The sequence below is a fragment of the Hyperoodon ampullatus genome, assembly GCF_949752795.1.
Source record: "Hyperoodon ampullatus genome assembly, chromosome: 1".
NCBI lineage: Eukaryota > Metazoa > Chordata > Mammalia > Artiodactyla > Ziphiidae > Hyperoodon > Hyperoodon ampullatus.
This window is the reverse complement of record NC_136914.1, coordinates 154,248,952-154,268,847: the sequence shown is the minus strand read 5'-3', so window position 1 is coordinate 154,268,847 and position 19,896 is coordinate 154,248,952. Positions and strand designations below refer to the sequence as shown.

Sequence of the window (19,896 nt, the reverse complement as noted above, 5' to 3'; positions counted from 1 at the left end):
AGGATTCTCTATGTATAGTATCATGTCATCTGCAAACAGTGACAGCTTTACTTCTTCTTTTCCAATTTGGATTCCTTTTATTTCCTTTTATTCTCTGATTGCTGTGGCTAAAACTTCCAAAACTATGTTGAATAAGAGTGGTGAGAGTGGGCAGCCTTGTCTTGTTCCTGATCTTAGTAGAAATGGTTTCAGTTTTTCACCATTGAGGACAATGTTGGCTGTGGGTTTGTCATATATGGCCTTTATTATGTTGAGGAAAGTTCCCTCTATGCCTACTTTCTGCAGGGTTTTTATCATAAATGGGTGTTGAATTTTGTCGAAAGCTTTCTCTGCATCTATTGAGATGATCATATGGTTTTTCTCCTTCAACTTGTTAATATGGTGTATCACATTGATTGATTTGCGTATATTGAAGAATCCTTGCATTCCTGGAATAAACCCCACTTGATCATGGTGTATGATCCTTTTAATGTGCTGTTGGATTCTGTTTGCTAGTATTTTGTTGAGGATTTTTGCATCTATGTTCATCAGTGATATTGGCCTGTAGTTTTCTTTCTTTGTGACATCCTTGCCTGGTTTTGGTATCAAGGTGATGGTGGCCTCGTAGAATGAGTTTGGGAGTGTTCCTTCCTCTGATATTGTTTGGAAGAGTTTGAGAAGGATGGGTGTTAGCTCTTCTCTAAATGTTTGATAGAATTCGCCTGTGAAGCCATCTGGTCCTGGGCTTTTGTTTGATGGAAGATTTTTAATCACAGTTTCAATTTCAGTGCTTGTGATTGGTCTATTCATATTTTCTATTTCTTCCTGAGTCAGTCTTGGTAGGTTGTGCATTTCTAAGAATTTGTCCATTTCTTCCAGGTTGTCCATTTTATTGGCATAGAGTTGCTTATAGTAATCTCTCATGATCTTTTGTATTTCTGCAGTGTCAGTTGTTACTTCTCCTTTTTCATTTCTAATTCTACTGATTTGAGTCTTCTCCCTTCTTTTCTTGATGAGTCTGGCTAATGGTTTGTCAATTTTGTTTATCTTCTCAAAGAACCAGCTTTTAGTTTGGTTGATCTTTGCTATCGTTTCCTTCATTTCTTTTTCATTTATTTCTGATCTGATCTTTATGATTTCTTTCCTTCTGCTAACTTTGGGGGTTTTTTGTTCTTCTTTCTCTAATTGCTTTAGGTGCAGGGTCAGGTTGTTTACTCGAAATGTTTCCTGTTTCTTAAGGTGGGATTGTATTGCTATAAACTTCCCCCTTAGAACTGCTTTTGCTGCGTCCCATAGGTTTTGGGTCGTCGTGTCTCCATTGTCATTTGTTTCTAAGTATTTCTTAATTTCCTCTTTGATTTCTTCAGTGATCACTTCATTATTGAGTAGTGTATTGTTTAGCCTCCATGTGTTTGTATTTTTTACAGATCTTTTCCTGTAATTGATGTCTAGTCTCATAGCATTGTGGTCGGAAAAGATACTTGATACAATTTCAATTTTCTTAAATTTACCAAGGCTTGATTTGTGACCCAAGATATGATCTATCCTGGAGAATGTTCCATGAGCACTTGAGAAAAATGTGTATTCTGTTGTTTTTGGGTGGAATGTCCTATAAATATCAATTAAGTCCATCTTGTTTAATGTATCATTTAAAGCTTGTGTTTCCTTATTTATTTTCATTTTGGATGATCTGTCCATTGGTGAAAGTGGGGTGTTAAAGTCGCCTACTATGATTGTGTTACTGTCGATTTCCCCTTTTATGGCTGTTAGTATTTGCCTTATGTATTGAGGTGCTCCTATGTTGGGTGCATAAATATTTACAATTGTTATATCTTCTTCTTGGATCGATCCCTTTATCGTTATGTAGTGTCCTTCTTTGTCTCTTCTAATAGTCTTTATTTTAAAGTCTATTTTGTCTGATATAAGAATTGCTACTCCAGCTTTCTTTTGATTTCCATTTGCATGGAATATCTTTTTCCATCCCCTTACTTTCAATCTGTATGTGTCTCTAGGTCTGAAGTGGGTCTCTTGTAGACAGCATATATATGGGTCTTGTTTTTGTATCCATTCAGCCACTCTGTGTCTTTTGGTGGGAGCATTTAGTCCATTTACATTTAAGGTAATTATTGATATGTATGTTCCTATTCCCATTTCCTTAATGGCTTTGGGTTCGTTATTGTAGGTATAGTCCTTCTGTTGTGTTTCTTGCCTAGAGAAGTTCCTTTAGCATTTGTTGTAAAGCTGGTTTGGTGGTGCTGAACTCTCTCAGCTTTTGCTTGTCTGTAAACGTTTTAATTTCTCCATCAAATCTGAATGAGATCCTTGCTGGGTAGAGTAATCTTGGTTGCAGGTTTCTCTCCTTCATCACTTTAATTATGTCCTGCCACTCCCTTCTGGCTTGTAGAGTTTCTGCTGAGAGATCAGCTGTTAACCTGATGGGGATTCCCTTGTGTGTTATTTGTTGTTTTTCCCTTGCTGCTTTTAATATGATTTCTTTGTGTTTAATTTTTGACAGTTTGATTAATATGTGTCTTGGCGTATTTCTTCTTGGATTTATTCTGTATGGGACTCTCTGTGCCTCCTGGACTTGATTAACTATTTCCTTTCCCATATTAGGGAAGTTTTCAACTATAATCTCTTCAAATATTTTCTCAGTCCCTTTCTTTTTCTCTTCTTCTTCTGGAACCCCTATAATTCGAATGTTGGTGCGTTTAATGTTGTCCCAGAGGTCTCTGAGACTGTCCTCTGTTCTTTTCATTCTTTTTTCTTTATTTTTCTCTGCATCAGTTATTTCCACTATTTTATCTTCCACCTCACTTATCCGTTCTTCTGCCTCAGTTATTCTGCTATTGATCCCATCTAGAGTATTTTTCATTTCATTTATTGTGTTTTTAATCGATGCTTGATTCATCTTTAGTTCTTCTAGGTCCTTGTTAACTGTTTCTTGCATATTGTCTATTCTATTTCCAAGATTTTGGATCTGGGAAATAGAATCTTGGATCAGCTTTACTATCATTATTCTGAATTCTTTTTCAGGTAGACTGCCTATTACCTCTTCATTTGTTAGGTCTGGTAGGTTTTTATCTTGCTCCTTCACCTGCTGTGTGTTTTTCTGCTTTCTCATTTTGCTTATGTTACTGTGTTTGGGGTCTCCTTTTTGCAGGCTGCAGATTCGTAGTTCCCGTTGTTTTTGGTGTCTGTCCCCCGTGGCTAAGGTTGTTTCAGTAGGTTGTGTAGGCTTCCTGGTGGGGGGGACTAATGCCTGTGTTCTGGTGGTTGAAGCTCGATCTTGTCTTTCTGGTGGACAGGTCCACGTCTGGTGGTGTGTTTTGGGGTGCCTGTGGCCTTATTATGTTTTTAGGTATCCTCTCTGCTAATGGGTGGGGTTGTGTTCCTGCCTTGCTAGTTGCTTGGCATAGGGTGACCAGCACTGTAGCTTGCTGGTCGTTGACTGAAGCTGGGTGCTGGTGTTGAGATGGAGATCCCTGGGAGATTTTCGCTGCTTGATATTATGTGGAGCTGGGAGGTCTCTTGTGGACCCGTGTCCTGAAGTTGGCTCTCCCACTTCAGAGGCACAGCACTAACTCCTGGCTGCAGCACCAAGAGCCTTTCATCCACCCGGCTCAGAATAACAGTGAGAAAAAGTAGAAAGAAATAATTAGTAGAAGAAAGAAAGAGAGATTGAAAGAAAGGAAGAAGGGAAGTAAGGAAGGAAGGAAGGAAGAAAGAAAGAAAGGAGGGAGGGAGGAAGGATGGAAAGAAAGGAAAGAAAGGAGGGAGGGAGGGAGGAATGAAAGCAAAAGGAAGAGTGAATGGAAGAAGAGAGGGAGGGAGGGAGGAAGGAAAGGAAGAAAGAAAGACAGGAGGGAGGGAGGGAGGAAGGAAAGAAAAAGAAAGTGGAAAGAAGAAGGGTGGGAGGGAGGGAGGGATGGAGGAAAGAAAAAGAAAGAAGGAAAGGAGGAGCAGAGGGAGGGAGGGAGGAAGGGAAGGGAGGAAAAAAAGAAAGAGCAGGTAAAGTAAAATAGAATAAAGTATGAAATATAGTAGCGTTATTAAAATTAAAAAGTAATTATTGAAAAAAAACACGGACCGAAAGAACCCTGGGACATATGGTGGAAGCAAAGCTATACAGAGAGAATCTTACACAGAAGATTACACATACACATTCACAAAAAGAGAGCAGAGGGAAAAATCAAAAATCTTGCTCTCCAAGTCCACCTCCTCGATTTGGGATAATTCGTTGTAAAAAGAGGAAAAAAAAGGGTGGGAAGTCTTAAATCTTGTCCTCAAGGTCCACTTCCTCAATTTGGGATGATTCGCTGTCCATTCATGCACTCCACAGACGCAGGGCACATCAAATGGACCGTGGAGCTTTAATCCGCTGCCTCGGAGGCTGCACAGAGAGATTTCCCTGTCTCTGCTCTCACAGCTCCCGGGTCTCAGCCTTGGACCTGGCCCCGCCTCTGCGCGTAGGTCGCCGGAGGGCGTCCGTTCTTCGCTCAGACAGGACGGGTTTAAAGGAGCCGCTGATTCGGGGGCTCTGGCTCACTCAGGCAGAGGGGAGGGAGGGGAATGCCCTCTCCTCGCGCACCAGGCAACAAAAGGGAAAAAAGTCTCTTGCCTCTCCGGTAGCTCCAGACCCTTTCCCCGGACTCCCTCCGGGCTAGCACTAACCCCTTCAGGGTCTCTTCCTGCCGCCAGCCCCAGACCTCTCCCTGCGCTCCGACTGAAAGCCGATACCCGAGCCTCAGCTCCCAGCCCCGCCCGCTCTGGCGGCCAAGCAGACAAGTCTCTCGGGCTGGTGTGTGCCTGAGGGCACCGATCCTCTGTGCCAAAATCTCTCTGCTTTGCCCTCCACACCCCTGTTGCTGTGCTCTCCTCCGCTACTCCGAAGCTTTCCCCCTCCGCCACCTGCAGTCTCCGCCCTCGAAGGGGCTTGTAGTGTGTAGAAAGCTTCCCTCCTTCACGGCTCCCTCCCACTGGTGCAGGTCCCGTCCATATCCTATTGTCTCTGTTTATTCTTTTTTTCTTTTGACCTACCCAGGTATGTGGGGAGTTTCTTGCCTTTTGGGGGGTCTGAGGTCTTCTGTCAGCGTTCAGTAGGTGTTCTGTTGGAGTTGTTCCACGTGTAGATGAATTTCTGATGTATCTGTGGGGAGGAAGGTGATCTCCGCGTCTTACTCTTCCGCCATCTTCCTCCGGCTCTTGCGAAGTCCAGGCGCGGCGTCAGAAAACCTCTTCTTCTTTTTGTTGCAATGTTAAATGGGAGTGTTTCCTTAATTCCTCTTTCAGATCTTTCATCATTAGTGTATAGGAATGCAACAGATTTCTGTGCATTAATTTTGTATCCTGCAACTTTACCAAATTCATTGATTACCTCTCGTAGTTTTCTGGTGACATCTTTAGGATTCTCTATTTATAGTATCATGTCATCTGCAGTGACAGTTTTACTTCTTTTCCAGTTTGTATTTCTTTTTGCTTCTCTGATTGCCGTGGCTAGGACTTCCAAAACTATGTTGAATAATAGTGGTGAGAGTGGACATCCTTGTCTTGTTCCTGATCTTAGAGGAAATGCTTTCAGTTTTTCACCATTGAGAATGATGTTTACTGTGGGTTTATCATATATGGCCTTTATTGTTTTGAAGTAGCTTCCCTCTATGCCCACTTTCTGGAGAGTTTTTATGATAAATGGGTGTCAAAATTTTTTCTCCATCTATTGAGATGATCATATGGTTTTTATTCTTCAATTTGTTAATATGGTGCATCACATGGATTGATTTGCGTATATTGAAGAATCCTTGCATCTCTGGGATAAACCCCACTTGATCATAGTGTATGATCCTTTTAATGTGTTGTTGGATTCTGTTTCCTAGTATTTTCTTGAGAATTTTTGCATCTATATTCATCAGTGATATTGGTCTGTAATTTTCTGTTTTTGTAGTACCTTGTCTGATTTTGGTATCAGGATGATGGTGGCCTCACAGAATGAGTTTGGGTGTTTTCCTTCCTCTGCAATTTTTTGGAAGAGTTTGAGAAGGATGGGTGTTAGCTCTTCTCTAAATGTTTGATAGAACTCACCTGTGAAGCCATCTGGTCCTGGACTTTTGTTTGTTGGAAGACTTTTAATAACAGTTTCAATTTCATTACTTGTGATTGGTCTGTTCCTATTTTCTGTTTCTTCCTGTTCAGTCTTGGAAGGCTATACCTTTCTAAGAATTTGTCCATTTCTTCCAGGTTGTGCATTTTATAGGCATAGAGTTGCTTGTAGTAGCCTCTTAGGATTGTTTGTATTTCTGTGGTGTCTATTGTAACTCTTCCTTTTTCCTTTCTAATTTTATTGATTTGAATCCTCTCCCTCTTTTTCTTGATGAGTCTGGCTCATGGTTTATCAATTATGTTTACCTTCTCAAAGAACCAGCTTTTAGTTTTATTGATCTTTGCTGTCATTTTCTTTGTTTCTATTTCATTTATTTCTGCTCTAATCTTCATGATTTCTTTCCTTCTCCTAACTTTCGGTTTTGTTTGTTCTTCTTTCTCTAGTCCCTTTACATGTAATGTTAGATTGTTTATTTGAGATTTTTCTTGTTTCTTGAGGTAGACTTGTATAGCTGTAAACTTCCCTCTTAGAACTGCTTTTGCTGCATCCCATAGGTTTTGGATCGTTGTGTTTTCATTGTCATTTGTCTCTAGGTATTTTTTGATTTCCTCTGTGATTTCTTCAGTGATCTCTTGGTTATTTAATAATGTATTGTTTAGCCTCCATGTGTTTGTGTTTTTTATGTTTTTTTCCCTGTAACTGATTTCTAATCTCATAGCATTGTGGTCAGAAAACATGCTTGATATGATTTCAGTTTTGTTAAATTTACTGAGGTTTGATTTGTGACCCAAAATGTGATCTACCCTGGAGAATGTTCCATGTACACTTGAGAAGAAAGTGTAATCTGCTGTTTTTGGATGGCGTGTCCTATAAACATAAATTAAATCTGGTCTGTTATGCCATTTAAAGTTTGTGTTTCCTTATTAATTTTCTGCTTGGATGATCTGTCCATTGGTGTATGTGAGGTGTTAAAGTCCCCCACTATTATTGTGTTACTGTTGATTTCCTCTTTTAGAGCTGTTAGCAGTTGCCTTACGTATTGAGGTGCTCCTATATTGGGTGCATATATATTTATAATTGTTCTATATTCTTCTTGGAGTGATCCCTTGATCATTACGTAGTGTGCTTCCTTGTCTCTTGTAATATTCTTTATTTTAAAGTCTATTTTATTTGATACGAGTATTGCTACTTCAGCTTTCTTTTGATTTCCATTTGCATGGAATATCTTTTTCCATCCTCTCACTTTCAGTCTGTTTGTGTCCCTAGGTCTGAAGTGGGTCTCTTGTAGACAGCATATATATGGGTCTTCTTTTTGTATCCATTCAGCAAGCCTGTGTCTTTTGGTTGGAGCATTTAATCCATTCACGTTTAAGGTAATTATCGATATGTATGTTCCTATGACCATTTTCTTAATTGTTTTGGGTCTGTTTTTGTAGGTACTTTTCTTCTCTTGTGTTTCCCACTTAGAGAAGTTCCTTTAGCATTTGCTGTAGAGCTGGTTTGGTGGTGCTGAATTCTCTTAGCTTTTGCTTGTCTGTAAAGCTTTTGATTTCTTCATCGAATCTGAATGAGATCCTTTGCCGGGTAGAGTAATCTTGGTTGTAGGCTTTTCCCTTTCATCACTCTAAGTATATCATGCCCCTCCCTTCTGGCTTGTAGAGTTTCTGCTGAGAAATCCTCTGTTAACCTTATGAGAGTTCCCTTTTATGTTATTTGTCATTTCTCCCTTGCTGCTTTCAATAATGTTCCTTTGTCTTTAATTTTTGCCAATTTGATTACTATGTGTCTTGGCATGTTTCTCCTTGGGTTTGTCATGTATGGGACTCTCTGCGCTTCTTGGACTTGGGTGGCTATTTCCTTTCCCATGTTACTGAAGTTTTCAACTATAATCTTTTCAAATATTTTCTCAGGTCCTTTCTCTCTCTCTTCTCCTTCTGGGTCCCCTATAGTGCGAATGATGTTGCATTTAATGTTGTCCCAGAGGTTTCTTAGGCTGTCTTCATTTCTTTTCATTCTTTTTTCTTTATTCTATTCTGCAGCAGTGAATTCTACCACTCTGTCTTCCAGGTCATTTATCCGTTCTTCTGCCTCAGTTATTCTGCTATTAATTCCTTCTAGTATATTTTTCATTTCAGTTATTGTATTGTTCATCTGTTTGTTTTATATTTATTCTAAATCTTTGTTAAACATTTCTTGCATCCTCTCGATATTTGCCTCCGTTCTTTTTCCGAAGTCCTAGATCATCTTCACTATCATTATCCTGAATTCTTTTTCTGGAAGGTTGCCTATCTCCACTTCATTTAGTTGTTTTTCTGGGGTTTTATCTTGTTCCTTCATCTGGTACACAGCCCTCTGCCTTTTCATCTTGTCTATCTTTCTGTGAATGTTGTTTTTTTCCCACAGGCTGCAGGATTGTAGTTCTTCTTGTTTCCGCTGTCTGCCCTCTGGTGGATGAGGCTATCTAAGAGGCTTGTGGAAGTTTCCTGATGGGAGGGACTGGTGGTGGATAGAGCTGGCTATTGCTCTGGTGGGCAGAGTTCCGTAAAACTTTAATCCACTTGTTTGCTGATGGGTGGGGCTGGTTTCCCTCCCTGTTGGTTGTTTGGCATGAGGCGACCCAACACTGGAGCCTACCCAGGCTCTTTGGTGGGGCTAATGGCAGACTCAGGGAGGGGTCACACCAAGGAGTACTTACCAGAACTTCTGCTGCCAGTGTCCTTGTCCCTTGGTGAGCCACAGCTGCCCCCTGCCTCTTCAGGAGACCCTCCAACACTAGCAGGTAGGGCTGGTTCAGTCTCCTATGGGGTCACTGCTCCTTCCCCTGGATCCTGATGTGCACACTACTTTGTGTGTGTCCTCCAAGTGTGGAGTTTCTGTTTCCCCCAGTCCTGTCGAAGTCCTGCAATCAAATCCCTCTGCCTTCAAAGTCTGATTCTCTAGGAATTCTTCCTCCTGTTGTCAGACCCCCAGGTTGGGAAGCCTGATGTGGGGCTCAGAACCTTCACTCCAGTAGGTGGACTTCTGTTGTATAAGTGTTCTCCAGTTTGTGAGTCACCCACCCAGCAGTTACAGGATTTGATTTTATTGTGATAGCATCCCTCCTACCATCTCACTGTGGCTTCTCCTTTGTCTTTGCATGTGGGGTATCTTTTTTTGGTGAGTTCCAGTGTCTTCCTGTCGATGATTGTTCAGCAGTTAGTTGTGATTCCGGTGTTCTCGAAAGAGGGAGAAGAGCATGTCCTTCTACTCTGCCATGTTGAACCAATCTCAGGACATGTTTTAAACTCCTTTGGGTAAAGAGAAAGGAGCACAATTATTGGGCCATGTGTTAAGAGTATGTTTAGTTTTGTAAGAAACTGCCAAACTGTCCTCCAAAATGGCTGTACCATCTTGCATTCCCACCAGCAATGTATGGGAATTCCTACTGCTCCACATCCTCAGCAGGATTTGGTGTTGTCAAGTGTTTTGGATTTTGTCATTGTAGTAGGTATGCTGTGGTACCTCTTTGTTATTTTAATTTGCATCTCCTTGATGACATATGATGTGAAGCATCTTTTCATATACATACTTGCCATCTGTATATCTTCTTTGGTGAGGTGTCTTGTTAAGGTCTTTGGCCCATTTTTTAATCAGGTTGTTTCCTTTCTTCTTGTTGAGTTTTAAAAGTTTTTTGTGTATTTTGTATAACTGTTGTTTATGAGATGGACCTTCTACAAATACTTCCACCCAGTCTGCAGCTTATCTTCTCATTCTCTTGACATTGTCTTTCAGAGAGCAAAAGTTTTAATGAAGCCTAGCTTATCAGTTATTTCTTTCATAGATTATGCCTTTGGTGGTAAAGCTAAGAAGTCATCTTCATATCCAAAGTCATCTAGATTTTCCCCTGTTATCTTCCAGGAGTTTTATAGTTTTGTTTTACATTTAGGTATGTGATCAATTTTGTGTTCATATTTGTGAAGGGTGTAAGGTGTTTGTCTAGATTCATTTTTTTGCAGATGGATGTTCAGTTATTCCAGCATCATTTGTTGAAGATACAGTCTTTGCTCCATTGTATTGCCTTTACTCCCTTGTCGAAGATCAGTTGACTATATTTATGTGGGTCTATTTCTGTGCTCTCTATTGTCTTGTACTGATCTATTTTTCTATTGTTTTGTTAATACCACATTGTCTTGATTACTGTAGCTTTACAGTAAGTCTTGAAGTCAGATATTATCAATCTTCCAATATTGTTTTTCTCCTTCAATATTGTGACCATATTTATGTGGGTCTATTTCTGTGCTCTCTATTGTCTTGTACTGATCTATTTTTCTATTGTTTTGTTAATACATTGTCTTGATTACTGTAGCTTTACAGTAAGTCTTGAAGTCAGATATTATCAACCTTCCAATATTGTTTTTCTCCTTCAATATTGTGTTGGCTACTTGGGGTTATACATGCTTAGAATTGGGGAGTAAAAAGTCTATACTTGGTTTGATTTATAAATTATGTCATGGCATAAAAATAATATCCTAGATACTTAGAGATGTAGCTTATCAAGATTTGGCTTATCAAGATGCCTCCCTCTCAAGAAAAATTTGAGTCATTGTATTTTAGACTCTGGAAATAGAATAGTTAATATATCAAAAGGGTAGTGTGGGTAGCAATGGATAGAAAAGCAAATGGCAAACACATATCTAAGGGCTCTTTAGATGAGAAAAAAATCACATGCCTTATTTCTTCAAAGACAAATTACACAAAGAGAGATAAATACATAGATACACAAATATTAAGAAGACAATATATGTTCTAAGTAGAAAAAAATTATAACATTTAAAAAATATACTGTACATTATGCCAACCATTGTGTCTTACATTATTTCTAGTCATTGAAATTACTTAGTGAGTTATGCAGTATTCTTTTCCTTTACATATGCATGTCAGAGACGTGAAGTGATTTGTCCAAGACCATGCAGAACTGGGATTCCAATTAGACTTACCTGGCTCCAAAGCCCACCTTCTTTCTACTATGTCATGTATCATAGTTTTTGTGTTTTTTCAAATGAAGAATTTTCACTGAATTTTTTTAATTTTAATAGCTCACTATATATGTCCAGCCAGAGCAAAAGCACACAGCTGAATATGCTGCAAATATAACTAAAAGTGTGTTTGATTATTTTGAAGACTACTTCGCTATGGATTATTCTCTTCCTAAATTAGGTGAGAACCATGTTTTATTTTCTTATTTTTAATATTGCTTTTGTTTTCACCTAAGTTAACTCACTTCCTCCAGCTTTAGCATCCTTAGTTAATGGTCATCCCTTAGTCTTTTCGTCATATGCCTCTACTATGTATCTAATACTTACTAGATGCTGAAAGATTCATTCTGGATTCCTCTAAGAATAATGTCTATACTCTGTTCTTACCTGACAAATGTATAGTATTTTATTTCCAAATAAAGATTGATGTATATACATAAAACTGCAGACATTGCTAATGATGGAACCAGAAAGAGCAACCTAGATCAGCTGATTTCAAAATTAGTACCCATCCCAATAGCTTACATTGCCTCCCTACCATCAGTAAGTTAATAAATAATAGGGATAAATAATGCTGTCAGAGTCCCATGTACTTCCAGCCTTTCCGTTGTTGTACAAGACTAATTCTAGATTCTTCAGCAGTTAAAATGAACTGCTGCTACTTCCATAAGTATTTTTTTCTAATATGGAGGATGTGGGGGACATGTTTTCTTTTTAAAATAAAAATAGTGCTATAATCAAAATGGTATGGATATGACACTTCTATCAACAGCAGAAATGCTTTAATAGTAAGCTTGAGTGGTATTAGCAAAGACTTTAAATGTAACACCCATATAGATGTCTGTAGGGATGAAATGAAGGCAACAAGAAAACCAACAAACCAACAATCGACTTCTCTATTTCTGTTTCTGCCCTTTAATAAATTACCAATGCAAAGCAACTGGAATGTCAAATTCTCTACATGGGATTGGCTGTGGCTCTGAGCAACTTTGTGGATGCACCATTTTTTTTTTTTTTATTGCTTAACAGCTATTAGAAAAGGAGACAGGAAGAGAAACAACTTTCCATCAAAATCAGAATAATATCTAATAAAATGTTAATCACATTAATTTAAAAGTCTTTTTCTCTTTATCTCTCTTGAACCACCCATGATAACCTGGGAAGTGGAAATCTCACAAATTTATTTCTCTGTTCTCTTTTCTTCCTCCCTCTCTCCCATATTCCTTCTTCTTCTTCATACTTTTATATGCATTTTCAACTCTTTCAGAATTGACTCTTAGACTTTCCTTACAATTGATTACTGCATTTATCCACCCCCAAAATTAAAGGCACTGGAGTTAATTAATTATTATGTCAATACTCACCAAAGAAATGAGGTTTAAAAAAATTCCTTTTGTTCATGGGTTAGGTACAAATTACACTCTGTAACATTATGGAAAATACTGGCCCTTGGGGGGAATATTTCTCCAAACTTTAAGAGGTACTCTTGTGACAAAATAACCAAACCTAAGAATGAAAATAACACTAAAAGTAAACTACTGCTGTAATTCTGACCTCCATTTAAGATGCATCCATTTTCATTCTTTTTATATAAAGCTTTAAGAACCTTTATTTTAACCATAAAGGACCTTTTCTTTATGTTAGATGAAAATTTAATTTATTTTCATTTATGTGCCTAATTTAAACTATATGTAATAATAAATAAATCCCATTCTTATTATAGTTCATTAACTGCAGAAGCTGTGTTCTGTCCACTAATCCAACTGAACCTTTTCTGTTTTGGGATTTAACATAGAACTGATCAACACTGCCTCCTTCTGTCAGATAGCATGTCTACCATTATAGGTCCCAGCAAAAATAAGGACTAGAAAGTCTAGATTGAATTCAACATTTTAGACCTGGAAGGGAATTTCCAGAGAATATAGTCAATTCCATGTTGATCCAACTAATTTAATACATACATACAAGTGGATGGTAAGCTATTCAATTAGTAGGGAATCTGGCCGACCACAAATTGTACAGAAGTAGAGAAAAAGTGGAATTTTGTATTCTCTAATAATCTGTTTCCTTGGACAGAAATATATTTCTACACGCTTGGAAGCTCTGTACTTTTAAGACCTCATTTTAAAACTTCATTCTCTTATTCCTTACAGCATATCCCCCCAAACAGAAGCTTGGTATTATCTAAGTGAAAGTCATGGGGAAAAAAAGCAAATAAAAATGAAATAGAGAAAGGAACAAAAGACATAAAATTATAGAGGACTTGAACAGAGCACTGCCAATAGTATTCTTAAAAAATAAAAGACACATTGATATCTGGAGCCAACAGGAAGAGTTCCATGGAAATTTTGAGTGCATTAAAGACTGAAAAGTTTACACAAATAGATTATTGTTTTTCACTCTGAGAAATTATTTTTAGTCTTTTAAAAAACATTCATCTAAAGAACTTAATTTGGTAAGAAGTGTTATGAACAAAATGGAAAGAATGTATTTCTCACTGGACTCTTTTTCCATAGATAAAATCGCTATTCCAGATTTTGGCACTGGGGCTATGGAGAACTGGGGACTCATCACTTACAGAGAAACAAACCTGCTTTATGACCCTAATGAATCAGCCTCATCAAACCAACAGAGGGTGGCCAGTGTGGTTGCCCATGAACTTGTGCACCAGGTATAGAATCTTAGCACCAACTTAGCTTATTTTAAAAAGTGGCTTAAGACCATAGGAATGATTGAAATTATTACTTAGCAAATAAAAAATAGCCAACCCAGAAAATCCTGCTTGAAAGTCTTTCTTACTGCTAATAAACATTTTACCATAAAGAAACTTTTAAGACACATTGTTTTGCCTTTAGTGAATACACGAGGTTTTCCTATAACTTTAAATATTCCCAGTACTACCAAAATAAAGACAATAAACTAAGGAGAATTTCAGATCACTTAAAAACCAGGAGAAATAAAGCAGGAAATAAATGCTAAGTATGATGTCTGCCACTTTTGTGTCAAGTGACAAAATTTGCATGAACAAATGAATGTACTGAAATTTTCTAGGCCTTTCTGCCAAAGGCATGAGAATTTAACCCTCTTTCTTGCTTATAATTTCAGTGGTTTGGAAATACTGTGACCATGGAATGGTGGGAAGACTTGTGGTTAAACGAAGGGTTTGCTACCTTCTTTGAGTTCCTGGGAGTAGACCATGCAGAAAAAGAGTGGCAAATGGTGAGCCCTAAACATATAAGTTCCAAATCTCTGTTTTCCTCATGTCAAGCTGATTGAAGCCTTTGGACTATGACAGTGGCCCTGAGTTTGGGGCCAAGTGTAGTATCGAATTGGGAATTCCATTGGGAGGCTGGGGTGGAACCAGCTGCCTCCACTGAACTACACCATGCTCAGAGCCTATGCCCAGGCCCTAGAGGGCAATTGACCACCATGAGCCAAGAATGTGGTCGGTAGAGTCATTCAAGAACACGTGCCAGGGCAGGAAAAAAATATCTAGCTTAGACAATGCCAACTCTGTGTTCAAGAAAGTATCTGTAGTGCTAGCCCTTTGAAAAATGTCCAAGACTAATTTTATAAATGACTTCCCTGACACAGTAAAGAGATAAACGCATAAACTTAGTAGTTAGACTCAGGTTCAAATTTTGCACACATCATTTCTTAGATGCGTTACAGGGAATGTGACCTCGAGCAAGTTACGTACCCTCTCTGAGTCAGTTCTCTCCTCTATGAAAGAAGAACACTGTTCTCTGTATTGTAAGCTTTAAAGCTTCCAAAATGTACATGTAATTACTATTATTATTCTGTGTCTCTGAGAGGCCTAGAACAGAGGCTTCTATGAACTCTACAGATATTTTTCCCAAAAAGCTACATCTGATTTCATCTGTATTTAGATGGTGTGGATGTTCTTATCAGTTTGTATATATAAAAGTATAAGTGTGTGGTTATGTGAAAGTAGCATTACAGGAGGTTGTGTACTGTATAGACTACTGCCCTCCACTGGATACAATAAGAAGAGTGTTAGATGCTCGCAGCCCTTGCAGTTTCCACAACCTGATTTAAAAAGTGAAAAAGTTAAACTGGTGAACTCAAAGTCCACCAATTTAAATGTAAACCTCATTCAAAACACCCTCACAGAAACACCCACAATAATGTGTGAGCAAATACCTCAGCACCATGGCCCCATCAATCAATGTAACATAAAATTAACCATCCCAAATATCTAAAATTTAAAAGGCTGATAATACCAAATGTAGGTAAATTTGTGGAGCAATTTCAAGTCACATACATTGCTGGTAGACATGATACAGTCACCCTGGAAAATAGTGTGGCCACTTCTTATAAGTTAAACATACATTTATCATATAATCCAGCAATCCTACTCCAAGGGACATGAAAACACTTGTCCACACAAAACCTGCACATAATGGGAATATTCATAATAGCCAACTGCTGGAAACAACTCAAATTTATAAATAAATTGTAGCGTATTGATACAATAGAATACTACTCAACAGTAGAAGGGACAAACTACTGGTAAAGTAACATTGTGGATGAATCTCTAAAGCATTTGCTATGTGGAAAAAGGCATCTGTGAATGACTACATATTGAATGAGTCCATTTATTTGACATTCTAGAAAAGACAAAACTATAGGAATAAAGTATATATCACTGGTTGTCAGGGACTGAGGTGAAAGGAGGAGACAGACTGAAAAAGGATTCAAGGGAACTTTTGGGGGTAAGAAATTTTTCCATATCTTGACTATGATTGTAGTTAAGATTGTTTATATCTGTCAAAACTCATCAAACTGTCTACTTTAAGAGGGTAAATTTTAATAATATAAATTATATTTCAAAAAACTTAACTTTAAAAAATGGACCAAGAAAAGCATTAATTAAATTATAAAATTAATTAAACAATTAACTTCTAATGTTTTCAGATTATGAAAACTGGAAAAATGTTCAATTAGTATTTGGTATTGCATCCTTATTATTTTCTCATATCACAAAGGTATACTTTGAGAACAAGTTAGTCTATAAATTAAAACTGAAAGATTAAAAAAAAGTGAAAAAGTTAATTTGCAACAATTGCTTCTTTAAAATTTAATCTACATTGTGGTTTTTCAAGGATAGAACTACTGACATTTAGGCCAGATAATTCTTTGTTGTGGGGACTGTCCTGTGTATTGTAGGGTATTTAGCAGCATCCCTGGCCTGTATCTATTAGATGCCAGTAACCCTCCACCCCAGCTGTGAAACCAAAAATGTCCCCATAAGACAGTGTGGAGAAAATGGAACGCTCCTACTCTATTGGTGGGAATGAAAGTTGGTACAGCCACTATGGAAAACAATATGGAAGTTCCTCAGAAAACTAAAAATAAAAGTAACACATGCTCCAGCAATCCCACTCCTGGACGTATACCTGGACAAAACTATAAATCAAAGAGATACATGCACCCCTATGTTCACAGCAGCACTATTCACAATAGCCAACACATGGAAATGACCTAAATGTTCATCAAAAGATGAATAGATAAAGACGATGTTGTACATACATACAATGGAGTATTACTCAGCTATAAAAAAGAATGAAATAATGCCATTTGCAGCAACGCGGATGCAACTAGAGATGATCACACTAAGTAAGTCAGAAAGAGAAAGACAGATACCATATGATATCACTTATATCTGGAATCTAAAATATGGCACAATCGGGCTTCCCTGGTGGCGCAGTGGTTGAGAGTCCGCCTGCCGATGCAGGGGACATGGGTTTGTGCCCCAGTCCGGGAAGATCCCACATGCCGCGGAGTGGCTGGGCCCATGAGCCATGGCCGCTGAGCCTGCGCATCTGGAGCCTGTGCTCCACAGCGGGAGAGGCCACAACAGTGAGAGGCCCGCGTACCGCAAAAAATAAATAAATAAATAAAATAAATAAATAAAATGAGGCACAATGAACTTATCTACAAAACAGAACTGGACTCACAGACATAGAGAACAGACTTGTGGTTGCCAAGGGGTGGGAGAGGGAGAGGGATGGACTGAGAGTTTGGGGTTAGTAGATGCAAACTATTACATTTAGAATGGATAAACAACAAGGTCCTACTGTATAGCACAGGGAACTATATCCAGTCTCCCGGGATAAACCATAATGGAAAAGAATATAAAAAATAATGTATGTATGTGTATAACGGAGTCACTTTGCTGTATGGCAGAAATTAGCATGACACTGTAAATCAACAATACTTCAATTAAAAAAATAGAGAAAACAACAGAAAAATGTCTCCACATATTGCCAGATGTCATCTGAATGATAAAATGTCCCCTAGTTGAGGACCATTCAGCTATGTTGAAAATTGCTGATTTCATAATTTATTGAAATTAAACTATATAAATGAAAAATTATTTTGTCCTGTATTTTCTATAAAGTAACCCTTCTTGTATCAAGATGTATTATTTATGTAATATATTGTATATGTAATATTTTAACATTCCATTTTTAGTGTCTCAAAAACAATTAAATATTGGAAAAATTTAGTATGCAGTTCTTAAATGAAATTTAATCATATGATCCAACTCATTCATTATTCATCTATTCATTCATTCTTCATTCAGTGAACACTACGGAGGACCCAAAACTGAATAAAACACACTTCCTGCCCTTACAGAAGTTCCTAATTTAGGGTCTGGTAGTGGAGGGAATAGAGAAACAAAGATACATTGTAAGAGAGCTTGATAAGTACCACAATAGTGGAGCCTCATTTTACAGGTGAAAAAATCTGATGCCCAGGAAGGTAATGTACCTTCCATATGTCACACAGACAATTGGTAGCACAACCAAGACGAGAGTCAAATTTCCTGACACTGAGATTAAGATTCTTTCTTCTTACCTAAACATTTTAGGGGAACAAAAATTAAAATCCAAGACAAAATTACCTTGATTGACAGTCATCACTTGACAATAGTACCTTGCCTATTATAAGTGGAATTCACAAAATTTGAAAGTGTAAACTAATAGAGCATGCTCCTTTTGGGATATATTTTTGATTAAGTAAGATCAATAAAGCTTTTGATTTTTATTATTAGTGATTTAATAGAATTTCAGAATCTAATTGATTAAGAATCAAAATAATAACAGCAGCTAGTGTGTTAGGTTTTCACTCTGTGCCAGGTACTATGTCAAATGCCTGCCATGCATTATCTCATTAAATCCTCTGCACATTTCTAAAAAAGTAGCTGCCATCATGGGTGAGGGAAATTACTTAAACTCACATGTCTAGAAAGTGGAGAAACTGAGCTTTGAACCTAGGAAGTTTGACTATAGTGCTAGACCTCTCAAACACTCTATTTTGCTGAGAAAACCTAGGACAGGAATGAGAAGGTAATTAGAACTAAAGCAAAAGTTAATGTTTTCTTCAATTAATTAAGAATCATCCAAATTCCAATGATTAATGGGAAAAGACCCCTAAAACAATTTTTGGAAAATCAACAGGTTTCCTTAAGTCTCAGACAAATCTGTGGGGTGATATCATTCTTACTGCACACATATGAAACAGGGCTTGAAAAGTTTGGCTCATGTCTGAAAGTCACACAGAAGTAGCAGAAACAGAATTTATAAATGCTTCTGTCTTCTTGGCCTGCCATATAGGGGTGAAGTCAAGGGAATTATAAGTAGAAGGGAATGGAATCAGTGTAGAAAAATCAGTGCAAAATATGATTAATTTGAACATCTAATATTTGTTTTAAATAATGAGTCATTTATATTTATTTCCCCCCAATGTGTATTATATAAATGATATTTTGACATATAAACCACTATAAATGAAGTGCTAGATTTCTTTGGTTCATTGTCATTTCAGCGTGATCAGATGCTACTTGAAGATGTATTACCTGTACAAGAGGATGATTCTTTGATATCTTCACACCCAATTATAGTCACTGTGTCAACTCCTGATGAAATAACATCTGTTTTTGATGGGATTTCCTATAGCAAGGTGCGGAAAATGGAACACTGCTTTGAATGTCTTCCTGTTTAGTGGTTTTTCTCTTAGTAAATGCCTAAAAATGGTAAGAATGGTTATACTATGTTAATGGGCTTTGGGAAACAGTGTAGAACTTATTCCAAGTGCTGAATATTCAACAGTTTGTAATTTTCAGCGGAAATGATCAATGCTGGTCATTGTCACAGGATTCTAAATCAGATTTTGTTAAGTTTCTCTTTTTACTTTTGTTTATAACAGCTATCATTCTGATAACTGAACATTTACCCTTTAAGCATCAAATTTAAAGTTATTTGACTTGATTTTTTAACACAGTAAATCTTCTTTTTCTGCCATGTGGTCAATGAGAAGTGCCATATATTGTGGACACCTTTTCTAGTAGAATGTTTCCAGTAAGCACTTAAATCCAATTCCATTTGAAGGAATTACTTTCATCATTTTTTTTTTTTTTCCTGTACGCGGGCCTCTCACTGTTGTGGCCTCTCCCGTTGCGGAGCACAGCCTCCGGACGCGCAGGCTCAGCGGCCATGGCTCACAGGCCCAGCCGCTCCGCGGCATGTGGGATCTTCCCGGACTGGGGCATGAACCCATGTCCCCTGCATCAGCAGGCAGACTCTCAATCACTGCACCACCAGGGAAGCCCACTTTAATCCATTTTTATATACGATTTAAAGATGAATTTGTTAGCATGTCATAGATGGGGCATTTTTATCCAGTAAAATTTTATGAAAAGTTTCTAATAACCCACAGTGACCTGAAGCTTTATGCTACCCATTTTTCTCCCACAACTTCTCCTGTAGCTTCTCCTCT

General features: G+C 37.9%; 1 protein-coding gene across 1 annotated transcript in view; it reads left to right on the top strand.

The window, feature by feature from the left end:
• Positions 1–19,896, top strand: part of ENPEP (glutamyl aminopeptidase) — a gene marked incomplete at both ends in the record, with an annotated part of 105,808 nt that overhangs the window by 37,948 nt on the left and 47,964 nt on the right. The window contains 4 exons of the mRNA XM_079715513.1: positions 11,152–11,272; positions 13,608–13,762; positions 14,197–14,310; positions 18,946–19,080. Coding sequence (XP_079571639.1) covers positions 11,152–11,272; positions 13,608–13,762; positions 14,197–14,310; positions 18,946–19,080 — 525 coding nt within the window. The remainder of the gene's footprint in view (positions 1–11,151; positions 11,273–13,607; positions 13,763–14,196; positions 14,311–18,945; positions 19,081–19,896) is intronic.